Source organism: Numenius arquata, chromosome 1 (genome assembly GCF_964106895.1).
Source record: "Numenius arquata chromosome 1, bNumArq3.hap1.1, whole genome shotgun sequence".
Lineage (NCBI taxonomy): Eukaryota > Metazoa > Chordata > Aves > Charadriiformes > Scolopacidae > Numenius > Numenius arquata.
The window spans coordinates 103,325,901-103,338,892 of NC_133576.1; the positions used below are offsets into that span (position 1 = coordinate 103,325,901).

The window sequence follows — 12,992 nt, forward strand, 5'->3', positions numbered from 1 at the left end:
ACCCAATTTAAATTTTGTGAGGTTTTTTTGTTGCTGGGGCTTTCCTCTGTTTCTTTGGGGTGGGGGGGAGAGGTTAAGTCTATTTAGGTCAAGACACAGTTGTCGAGAAAGACAAACTGTACCACTGGTGCTACACCGGGGAGAAGGATGACTAAATGACCTCTTGAGGTCCTTTCAGCTCACATTTCTACAATTCTGTACAGCCATTTCTGAGCACAGTGCTGGAGGCAGCACTGCTGCAGGCTCTCCTCACTGCAAGATTATGACACACACTATACAAACAAAATTATAGCAGGCAGTTGCTATTCCTAACTGTCTTTTATTCTGATTGTTAAACCTTCGGTAAAAGTAAATAAGGCAGAAAATATTCAAGAATAAATAAGTGATATTTATAATCAATATCTTAATACTGGTTTACTGAGTTACTACATTGTTGCGATGCCTCTTTCAGTCGCTTTCATCACTCAAATCAGAATCAATAATTGTTATTGCATAATTGGAAATTCCTTTCTGGAGTTGTTCTTGATAACAAATGCTTTCTCCATCATAAGCTTTTAGATTGCTAAAGCAATCAAAACAGAAACTTCAATGACTGCTCATCTTACATCCACTTAATTCAATGCTGTGATCCCAAAGAACACTTCTCAGTAAGTATAAAGTTATGAAATGTATTGGAAGGTGATATTCTGGATCAAGGGGCACAGTTCAAATTCTCCAATAGTAACCCACCTTACTCAAAATGAAACATTACTTGTGACACTGTAAGCATGATATTCTCATGTCACAACAAAAGCATTTCTACATTGTTTTTTTAAATATCAGAGTACCACTTAGTTTTCTCAATATCAAAAGAAATGGTTTAATATGGATTCTTAAAATAAATATTAAATTAATTCAGAACAAAAGCTACATTAAAATATTATTTGATAAGTTGAAATTGAAGGATGAAAGTCTTCCTGCCTAAAATGAATTAAAAAATGTTAACATGCTGTTAAGTTTATTTAAACAAGAAAATAAAACTATACTGCAATGTCCAATACCACATATACTACTACTATTCTTTTGTGAGGACTTCAGTTTAAATTTTACTGGATAAGACAAAATTACAAAATCACATTGAAACTCCTAACTACCTCAGTAACATACAAAAGCACCTTAAGTATTCTAAACCAACTTCAAAATAAATTGAAAAGGAAAGCCCTTATTCCTCAGGGTCTCTTTGGTTTTATTTTTGTTATATTTGTTTTCATTTTTTAATAGTACACATTTAAGGTTCCATTGAAGTCTTCCACCTTACCAGTTCTCGGTAGACACCTTCATTCTTTCCCTCAGGTTTTGTTATCTTCTCTTTCTGGAACAGTTCCCTGTTTCGATTCCCTCCAGCATTGACACTGAGATTACTTCTGTTACTACCACCACCTCCTCCAAACGTCTTGGTCTTTAGATAAGCACAAAAATAACATTTCAGTAAACAGAACTTATGAAAATATGCCTTAATATTTAGCGAGTAGAAAAAGTGCAGTAAAATTGATGCAGCTGTATTTTTTATGATTGTCTTTGCACCAACAAATAAAGCACTAATTTACGTGCACAAAAAGATGAATTTATTAGGTAGGACTTATTTTTTCCCCTATGTCCAAATGAGGCTGTAAAAAGGGTATATAATTCTAGTTTTTATGACTTACCAAGTAAATTGGAAAAATAAACTAAAAAGGAAAACCAAGGGAGGACATAAAAACCTGACATGTTAGAACTAAACTTCCTAGCTATTCTTTCAGGCTGAATGCAGGGAATTGGGGGCTTTTAAGAACTGAAAAAAGCAGATGACAACTGATAATGTGTATTTATTACTTAAATCTTTTTAGCTAAATTGTAAACCCCACATTTTTTAATAGAGGTATCAAATCAAAATCATAGCTACAATAAAACATTATGATACCTTTATTAGCTTTATTAAAATAAGAACATACTCATCAATCCAAAAAGACTCTGTTTTGGACTCATCTTTTTAAAGACACGAGTAGAATTGTAAGGCGACAAACATCAGAAAGCATTTGTCATTTAAGAGAGAAATGCTTAAAATAACAAGAACAGATCAATCACAGTAAGTAAAATGCCGCAACTCATGCATTCTAACCTCCTTGCTCTTTGCTACTTCCGCGATAGCAGCTGTTCTCTGCTTTTCAAATTCATCATTGTCCGCAACAGGTTTTACAATATTTGTCATTTGCAGAGTCTTTCTGCGATCAAGCTCTCTGCTGTCCACTTGCACATGAGAGGCACATTTCTGAAAACGCAAAAGAAAGTTTTAATTAACTCTTCTGCCTACTCTCATTTGAAAAGAAAAAAAACCAACAGACCTACTATTCCATTGGAGTAGCACAACTGTAGATAAAGAACATGACAGCAAAAACATCCACCTCGCACATCTAGATGTCTTTGCTGAAAGCACACTCCACTGGTCCACTAGACAGGCCAAAAAGAATGACTTTTACATTTTAAGCTTAGTTCACCATGTAGCTAATATGATTCTTGTAAATACCTTTGTCATTTAAGAAGGGAATACATTAGCACCTACAATATCTGATGGGAAGAATCAAAGGCTCCACACACTAAATAAAATTTTAAGTTTCCAAAGAAAAGCATTAAATATGAACTGGCGCAACAAACTGACACGATCAATGTAATTTTTTATTTCTTTTTTAACAGGCACATGGTTTAGATCCAAGTCATCATGATTGAAGGTGTTTTGATAGCCTTTATCTAAATGGAAACAGGTTTCCTAGATATCACAATACAGTTGGTTTTGGTTTGGTTTTTTTTTTACGAACTGACAAAGAGAAGTATACTATACCTGCCCAAAAGGCAAAAAAGGGGGAGGACCACCTTCTGTTCCAATGTTACTCCTATTGTGTTTTGCTAAACTCTGTAAAACAAAATAGTTGATTAACAAATTGCGAACAAAACCCAGATTATATGATAAATGTCTCTATTTCAGAAAGTACACAAAACTTGCAAGTTGAACATTCTAAGCATAAAAAATAAAACCTATGATATACTTAAAATCCTGGGACACTTCACTTAAGCAAGGAGAAAGCTGGATGAGGGGCAGGGAGACAAAGAAAATCACAAAAATTTGCAGCAGGAAATTCATGAAGGAAACACATACAGTCCCATAGATTTCTGTGTGTCTAAGTGCTGTAGCAGGCTCCTCATTGCTTCCCTTTGTATTACGGGGGCTTCATTCTGCTCCCCATCCCCGTCTTCCAGCTCAGGGGACTGGCTACCAGGAGAACAACTGGTATTACTATTAAAGACTGAGGCAAAGGCGGCATTAAGTACCTCAGCCTTTTCCTCATCCTTGGTCCACTATGTTTCCCTCCACATCCAAGAAAGGATGGAAATTCTCCTTAGTCCTCCTTTTGTTGCTAATGTATTTAGAGAAACATTCTTTATTGTCTTTTATGGCAGTAGCCACATTAAGTTCTGGATGGGCTTTGACCCTTCTAATTTTCTCCCTGTGTAACCTCACAACATCTTTGTAGTCCTCCTGAGTGGCCTGCCCCTTCTTCTAAAGGTCATAAACTCTCTTTTTCCCCCTTAGTTGCAACCATAGCTCTCTGTTCAGCCAGGCTGGTCTTCTTTCCCGCCAGCTTGTCTTTTGGCACACGGGGACAGCCTGCTCCTGTACCTTAAAGATTTTCTTCTTGAAGAATGTCCAGCCTTCCTGGACTTCTTTGCCCTTCAAGAGTGCCTCCCAAGGGACTCTGTCAACCAGGCTCCTAAATAGCTCAAAGTCTGCCCTCTGGAAGTCCAAGGTGGTAGATCTACTAGCCCTCCTCCTCATTTCTCCAAGAATTGGAAACTCGACCATTTCATGATCGATACGCCCAAGACGGCCTCCAACCTTCACATCACTCTCAAGTCATTCTCTGTTCATGAACAACAGGTCCAGTGGGGCACCTTTCTTAGTTTCCACAGCACTCACCAGCTGTGTCAGGAATCTGTCTTCCACACACTCCAGGAACCTCCTAGACTGTTTCCTCTCTGCTGTACTGTATTTCCAGCAGACATCTGGTAAGTGGAAGTCCCCCATGAGAACAAGGACTAACGATTGTGAGACTTCTCCCAGTTGTTTATAGAATATTTCATCTGCCCATTCATCCTGTTTGAGTGGTCTATAACGGATTTCTACCATGACATCTGCCTTGTTGGTCTTCTCCCCTGATTCTCACCCATAAATAATCAAGCCTACCATCATCACCATTAAGCCCTAGACAATCAAAACACTCACTAACATACAGGGCTACCCCACTACCTCTCTTTCCTTGCCTATCCCTCCTGAGGAGTTTATAACCATCTGTTACAACACTCCAGTTATGCGAGTGATTCCACCATGTTTCTGTGATGGCAGTTATATCATAGTTTTCCTGCTGCACAATGGCTTCCAGCTCCTCCTGTTTGTTGCCCATGCTGCATGCATGGATGTAAATGCACTTCAGCTGGGCTACTGAACCCACCACCTTTTCTTTACATAGCACTTGGTGGACTTGCTGCCACTAGAGGTTGTAAAAGACATTCAGTTTCAAAGTGTCTAAGAATAGGTCAGACAAATTCAACCTAGAGAAGGCAAGGTTCAGGGGGATCTTAACAATCTACACAAATACCTGAGGGGAGACTGTAAAGAAGATGGAGCTAGACTCTTCCCAGTGGTGCCCAGTGACAGGACCAAAGGAAATAGGCACAAACTGAAACAGAGAAGGTTCCTCCCTGAACAATTTTTTACAGTGAGGATGACCAAGCACTGGCACAGGTTGCCCAGGGTGGTTCTAGTGCCTCCATGCTTGGAGATATTCAAAAGCTGCCTGAACATTGTTCTGGGCAACTGGCTCTAGGTGGCCCTGTTTAAGGAGGGGGGCTGGACAAGATGACCTCCAGAAGTCCCTCCCAACTCTGTGAAATTCATGAAGCCATGTAGAAGCAAATACTGAAACAATTAGTCAAGACTCTATTCTCTGATAAAGATAATACAACTTTATATAGCCAAGGCATCCAAGAGCTCAGGCTGTGTGCTCTTCCAAAAAATGTTTTTTAAACCATCTATTTTTGCACTGTTGGAACCAAAATACTCTGCCATTATAACATTTCCCCTGTGGCCTTATGAAAAGTAGGGTACATAAGCTAAATTCATCACCAGGTCTTTGGATCACGAAGACCAAAACAATAAGGATAACAATTACTGATACTTAGTATTTATAGAACAGAAGCACTCTAAACTCTTAGCTACAATGAGGCAATTAGTGACCTAGGCCTGAAAACAAAGCATTCTCAAATAATAAAAATTAATAGCGGCCAACAACAGTAAAAAGATGGATTTGTAAACATTGCATTAAATATATCTGCTCATAGTTGATAAACTTTTTCTTTCTTTACAATTTGAGAACTGCAGCAACCTGCAAGAAAATCCAAATCACTGGAATCAACATTCGGTTACATGTTAATTACTTAGTATTAGAATCATAGAATGGTTAGAGTTGGAAGGGACCTTAAAGATCATCGAGTTCCAACCCCCCTGCCATGGGCAGGGACACCTCCCACTACAGCAGGTTGCTCAAAGCCCCATCCAGCCTGGCCTTAAACACTTCCAGGGACGGGGCATCCACAACTTCCCTGGGCAACCTGTTCCAATGCCTCACCACCCTCACAGTAAAGAATTTCCTCCTAATATCTAATCTAAATCTCCCCTCTTCCAATTTAAAACCATTACCCCTTGTCCTGTCACTACACTTCCTGACAAAGAGTCCCTCTCCGGCTCTCCTGTAGGCTCCCTTCAGATATTGAAAGGCTGCTATGAGGACTTCCTGGAGCCTTCTCTTCTCCAGGCTGAACAACCCCAACTCCCTCAGCCTGTCTTCATAGGGGAGGTTCTCCATCCATCTGATCATCTTCGTGGCCCTCCGTATTAGACAGAAACATTTGGTTTCAGAAGTGGAAAAAGGAAGAACCGGTCCTTAATTCTGCTAAAATGCTTCAAAAGTGCATTTCCTATAATGCATCTGTTTTATCATCTTCACTTCTTATTGTCCCTTTTTTCCCACTGGGACAGTCATGCTTGATTACAGACATCATTTACTACTCGCCACTGGCAGAGAAAGTTTTAATCACTTAAGGCTATATATGACATTTACCTATATATTTATTACCCTAATGTAAAATTGATTTAATTCCATCATGTGAAAACTGTAGCATAAACATGAATATGCTTTAAGTCATTACACTTCCAGAGGATTTCTTGAAATAAAAAAGTAATTTAGCTAACCAATTAGCTAAATACCCAAATCAAAACTTTTGTTCCACTCTTTTCAAGTTAACTTTTACTTAGGAAACAAAGATCATTTTCTAAATCATTTGTGGTTATTAATCACTTTCAAGTGTGGAAAAAAAAAATTAAAAATCCTTTTCCTCATGCCTTGGAGTAAAAAACACTGTTAAAGTATTCAATAAATTATTCAAAACAAAGCACTTAGAAGTGCAGATATCATAATTTTTTTTCTGCTTTAGTTTCAATCAGCTCACTTCAAGTGTTGTTTAGAATTGTGAGCTAACCAAGGGCCGATCACTGTAGCACACTCCTACCTTCCCCTATCTATTAACTGAAGCAGTGCAGTACAACAATCAATTCATGGCCAAGCCACTTTGCTCCCCCAGGGTAGGCGTTCTTGGTACAATGGGATGAGGTTCAACAAGGCCAAGTGCCGGGTCCTGCACTTGGGTCACAACAACCCCAGGCAGCGCTACAGGCTTGGGGAAGAGTGGCTGAAGAGCTGCCTGGCAGAAAAGGACCTGGTGGCCCAGGTGGCCAAGAAGGCCAACAGCACCCTGGCCCGTATCAAGAACAGCGTGGTGAGTAGGACTCGGGAGGTGATCGTCCCCCTGTACTCGGCACTGGTGAGGCCCCACCTCAAGTACTGTGTCCAGTTTTGAGCTCCTTACCAGAAAAAAGACATTGAGGTGCTGGAACAGGTCCAGAGAAGGATAACGAAGCTGGTGAGGGGACTGGAGAATAAGTCTTATGAGGAGAGGCTGAGGGAGCTGGGGTTGTTCGGCCTAGAGAAAAGGAGGCTGAGGGGAGACCTTATCACTCTCTATAACTACCTGAAAGGAGGGTGTAGAGAGGAGGAGGTCGGTCTCTTCTCCCAAGTCACAGACGATAGGACAAGAGGAAATGGCCTCAAGTTGCACCAGGGGAGGTTCAGGTTGGATATTAGGAAGAATTTTTACACTGAAAGGGTTATTAAGCATTGGAATGGGCTGCCCAGGGAAGTGGTTGAGGCACCATCCCTGGAGGTATTCAAAAGACGGCTTGACGTAGTGCTTAGAGGCATGGTTTAGTGATGGTTTTTATCAGAGTTAGGTTGATGGTTGGACTAGATGGTCTTAAAAGGTCCCTTCCAACCTAGGCAATTTTATGATTTTATGAGTAAACACTACACTATTTTTTTTGTTTGGATCTAGAGAAATGTAGGCAATTCTGGAATGAATCCCAGCCCTGAATCAAATTATGATAAAAATATTTATATGATAACCTAAGAACTTGAGCATTTGATCATAGTTAATTCCTCATGCCCAATAATTAGGAAGCACTTGCTTAAGTTAAAGGTCACACTTTTTTTTTCTTCCCCAAATCATAATCAAGGAAACACATGCAAGAAAAAGACTGTTCCAAACTACTGCTCAAACATATAATTTGGCAAATAGCAAAAAAGCACTTAAAATTGACTGCATATTTACTAACATTTAGCTACATGTATTTTGAATCATAACAATTTATTGCATAAAATTGTTATGCAGAATGAAAGAACATTGCCTAATGGTAAATAACAGCTTTGAGATTTTCTTCTCAAGTAGCACTGTCTGCTGAGAAGTGAGAACAACTGCTTTGGAAATTAAACTCTACTTTGTACCAAATAAAAAGCAAACAAGAACAATATATTTTATTTACAATTAAATTTGCTTGTAGCAGAGTAGTAACTGTCACTTATAATAAACTTTGTTATTAAGACTTTTAGTATGCTTCTTTTACCCTTTCTGCTGTATTTGAATTGTAACAATAAAAAAAATATTTCCCAGAGAATATCTTAAGAAACAAAGGTTTACAATATGAGACTGAATTCCTAGATATTATACACTATTATATTAGAAAGAAGTGTGAGGGGATAATTTTTGAAGTACACATAAAACTACTCCCTTTTCCCATCAGGTAACCTTGATATTTAGCCTCACCTCCACAAAAAGAGAAGAAACATACTAGAGAATTTTACTTTTAGATAATCTGTAATTTGTCAGATTTTATGTTTTAAAAATTAAAGGGCCTAGCAAACAGTCTCACCAATCATCTCAGCAAAATTTGCTTCAGCCTTCACTTACAGATTGTCTGATATTTTGATTAATAACAATACAAAGTACTCTTTCTTTGTAAGAAGGGTACCAGCAATTATCTTGCTGATACTGATCCTCACTGATTGAGACACCAGTCACCACCAGAACACTGGGAACACTGTGAAGCAGTAATTATTTGGAACTGTATTCTCACCTAAAGAAGTCCATGACATATTACCTTTTATTTTCAAATAGTCTAGAAAAAACAACACAGAGTAACATTCTCATTTTCTCCTTAGCGACTCATTTACTGTCACTTAGATAGTGACACTTAAAGAGAAATTGAAATTTCTAGGCAAGAATTACCTTATGATAAAATCAAATGCTACAAAGGATACATTTATTCCACATGAACTATATTTGCAGTGTGATAATACTGCATTCATTAACATACACTATATTTGTAGTGCATGTCTTTTATCACTAAAACTTGATTCCTCTCGAAAGCAACTTCAAACAACATTCTGAATGGAAAAAAAAACGGTAATGCAACTGAAAACTGACAGATAGGTGCAAGGGCAATAATTTAAGACTGGACAAACAACTTTAAATTCTGAAGTTCTCCAATATTATTTGGGTTAATCGCACTAACTTTTTTAATAAGTACAATAGAAACTTATTTCACCATCTACAGAAGCAGCCCAATTAACACTTCTCAGACGTCGTAGTGGAGAGAGAAAAAAAGGCTCCAAAACAAGTAATTTGAAATAGTCGCGCAAATACAAGTTTTCTGTGTTTTTATGCAAACAAACACAGTTCAGCATTTCATTTAAGCTTCAGTGGCAAGATTAGACAAGGAGTGGCGAAGTCCTCACTTAAATATCTTTGAGAGTTGACAATCTCACTTATTTGTCAACCAATCTCCTCTGTAAAGCTTTCTGAACAGGACAGAAACATCGAGTTCATGAGGAAGCTGCCATCAAAGTAGCATCTGGCTTCTATAGACTTGTTTGAGCATTATCTGTCTAGCTGTCAGTCTGGATATAGAACTGGAACTACGATTTCCAGTGGTCATGGTTCATCCGTCCAAACTGATTTCTTGTCACCCACAGCTTTTCTGTCATGGCCACATTTAGGTTGGGAACCTGATCGTGTGCTGTGAGCTGGTCAATGAGAAAAAGAAAGCAACACTCCGGCAAATTGCAAGATGGAACCAGAAAACCAAAGGGGTAGCAATAGGCAATAGTTAACTTTCTACACTTTTATATTACCAGAGTTAATAAGTGAAAACCTAGTTACCACTCTTGTAAACACATCAACATAAAGCCAGAAGAACTGGCTAACAACAAGTGCTGAAAGTTGTAGTCAGCAGCATGCCAATGGTTATTAAATGGTTTGCTTTCTTGTAAACAGGATGTGTTCCACTGACATCAAAACAAATGAATATTTATAGAGCAACATTTATTTGTTGAAACCCCAATAGAATAAACATGAAAACAGACTGTCCAAAATATCACTGATAAAGCTAACCGATTCCATTGACCCTTCTTCTTATCAACTATTTGGCATTCCTAAGAATGTGTTAGTTTTATGTGTCTCTTCACACCCCATCAACCTTAAAACTTAGCATTTTTTAACCGAAGAGAGAATTCACAAGACTAATAAATATGAACAAAAATGGTAAATGTGATAGTTTCTGCTGTTGGTCCCAGAACCTTCTTTTCAATCAAACAAGCAGTTTCATTTAACACCAGGAATGTTTTTAAAAAACTACTTTTACCTATAAAAGCATGAAAAGGATGCCAAACAGAATCTACTAGAATGGACACTGTGTAACTCAAATGTTCAAATAAACATTGGTCCAGTTTGCTCAAATCTACAAAACACAAATCAAGACCAAAGAAGGCTGGCCGTAATAAAAACAACTGTGCCAAACAGCATTATCAACAATAAAAGAAGCTCATAAGAAGTTACTCTGTTTCAGAGATGTGGATGTAAAAGTATAGAGATGTGTGTCTGTATTAATAATAGTCAATCCAGCAAGTATTTGTGACTGTTTGTAGCAGGGTCACAACTTCCTGCCCTAGGAACTTCCACTCGTTGAGTGAAACATATGAAAACATATGAGAAAACATATGAAAAAGTCTTCCTGCAGCAACTTTTATTCTATTGTGACAGGAATCGGGGTAAAAACGAATAGAGGGGCTTAAGAGTATTTATGGCTTGTTAAAAGATTTTAAAACCTCCAATTTGTCTTTCTAATCACAAATTACCTAAAGCACTGATGAAATCTGCAATACAGAATTCATACGTAAGGTTACCAATATCAGTGCTTTCCATACACTTACTATTAGTTTTTTTGCCTCAAAAATACACAGACGGTAATTGTAAAAGGCAACTATATTTTGGTATCAAACACACTGTTTAGGAAAGTAACCACCTGTGACTGCACTAAATTTCATACATTTGATTAATGTTTTCAATCCTTGCTGACAATGAAAGGAATCAGTTCCTGTTTAAGATCACTTATAAGATACCTTATACATAAGACCACACATTTGGCTTCAACCCTAAAAATATTGTGACTGTAAAGTTCTAAAAGCTTATCATATGGAAGGTCACAGTCAACACATTCAGCTCGATGTCATTCATTGTAATATGCATCCTGTAAGACAAGCATTTCCAGTGGTGTTACCTCACCCTTTGCAATTCCCACTTCTCTATAAGATGCTCCACTTCACCTCCGAGAACTGCTGTGTTACTGTCATCCAACAGCAAGAATCCATTTCTCACTTCAACAGTTCCTGAAAGCTTAATTTTTGTTCCAGGTGGAGTGTTCAGGCTAGAAGTAGAAGCAAAGCCAAATATTTCAAATACGTTGATTAATTTTCTGCCACCAAAAACATATAAAAATCTACTCTTATGATACTTCCAACAATGTCATACTTCATAATAAAAAATTAGCATCAAAACCTTTTGCACTAATTCCTTCAGGATGCACAGTACTTTTCAATAGCTTTATTGGAATGCTTCCCATTCATTACACAAAAATGCCATATTGCAAATTAGATTCTAACAGAGATGAATGTTTGAAAATTGTCTGTTTGGTTAAAATCCAATTTAACAATACCAAACTAAGGATGTGATTTGTTTAGACTAACAGAAGATGTCTTAAAATCAGTTGTCTAAGAATAAGTTCCTCATTCTAGGATGCATTTATAGTTAATAAACGGAAGACCTCCAGATGGTTAATCATCTCATTTGTTTTAGATATTTAACTTAGGGGAAAACAAAGAGCTGTTAGAAAAGAAGCTTTCTATACCTTACTAACAGCCAGCACAGTAGCAGAATAAATATAAAAACATACATCTTGTAGTGCTGCTTCTCTCATTATTCTATCATTTGAAAACATATGGATGCTCTCTGTGGTCTACTCCCACCAGAAGGTACCTACCTGCTTTTCCTGTGAATGTACCCTATGAAAAACAACAGCAGATGCATAAAACAATCACGCATCTCCAAGCCATAATTGAAAGATATGACAAGCAGCACAGTCTGGAAACTATGATTTTTCTTGTGAGAAACAGTGCAGTCAGTTATAACCTCACAACTGAGAGACAATAACTTCTTCAAAATATACTAAAACTATCGCTACTATCACAGGACCATATCACACAGTGAGGAACACTCACAGTGAAGTCAGCCAATTTCAGCAATAACCACTAACCTTAGCAATATTAATGGATTTTCAGTATTGTTCTGATAAAAGCAAAGAAACTGATATCAGAAAAAATAGACATGAAAGAAAAATGGCAAAAAATTAAAATATTGAAAGGCAGGGAGCAATACAGAGAAACCCTAATAATGAAGAGCTTCTAATTTAAAAGAAAACTGTGATTTTTATTATTTGTTTAAAGAAACACTATGTACTGAAACAGCACATTATTCCAGGATAATAATAATCCAACTTCAAAACTGAAACAAACAGATACAACACAAATTAAATTTTCATACAATCTTACTTGAAAAGAAGAGCTCACATGATTATTAGAGTAATGAGTTCGCTGATGTTTTTGAGGTTTTATCTAAAAGCTTTCAAACTATGTCTTCTACTGAGTACTCTTCAAGTATTTTGTGATCTAGAATTAACTTACACTGGAAGCTGTTTGTCTTCCTTTTCTATTCTTTTTATATTCACATTGGAATATGATATTCCAAGTTCTGCTGGCTCAAGCTAAAATTAAAATATCATCAAGTGTCCCAGCTTTTAAAACAGCATCGTTCTAAACTGCAAGCTGGCTCCTGCTCAGGAGGAGCAGTTTAACAGTAAAATAGGACATTTAAAATGAAGTATAAAAGGTCTATATCTAACTGTTGCAGCTCACAGAGAAAGACAGAAAGAAGACTCTTTATTTTTTTAAATCAAAATAATCTGAACTAGAGTGAACAGCAAAGGACCCCATGACTAGAGACTAAACACTAGAGGCAATTTTCAGCATGTTCATAACTAAACACACAGAAAATCCCCATGTTCATCAGCAGCTCTCTCCTCCTTTATTTTTAACTGAAGAAATACTTACTAATTCAATCCAAGTTAAAGCCTTTCCCATGGT

At 37.4% G+C, this 12,992-nt stretch overlaps 1 protein-coding gene across 1 annotated transcript in view; it reads right to left on the bottom strand.

Moving 5' to 3' along the window:
* TDRD3 (tudor domain containing 3) overlaps positions 1–12,992 on the bottom strand; it is a 116,829-nt gene that overhangs the window by 45,709 nt on the left and 58,128 nt on the right. The window contains exons 5-8 of the mRNA XM_074160280.1: positions 11,080–11,221; positions 2,855–2,926; positions 2,138–2,287; positions 1,298–1,438 (exon numbers count right to left, since the gene is read on the bottom strand). Of these exons, the coding sequence (XP_074016381.1) occupies positions 1,298–1,438; positions 2,138–2,287; positions 2,855–2,926; positions 11,080–11,221 (505 nt within the window). The remainder of the gene's footprint in view (positions 1–1,297; positions 1,439–2,137; positions 2,288–2,854; positions 2,927–11,079; positions 11,222–12,992) is intronic.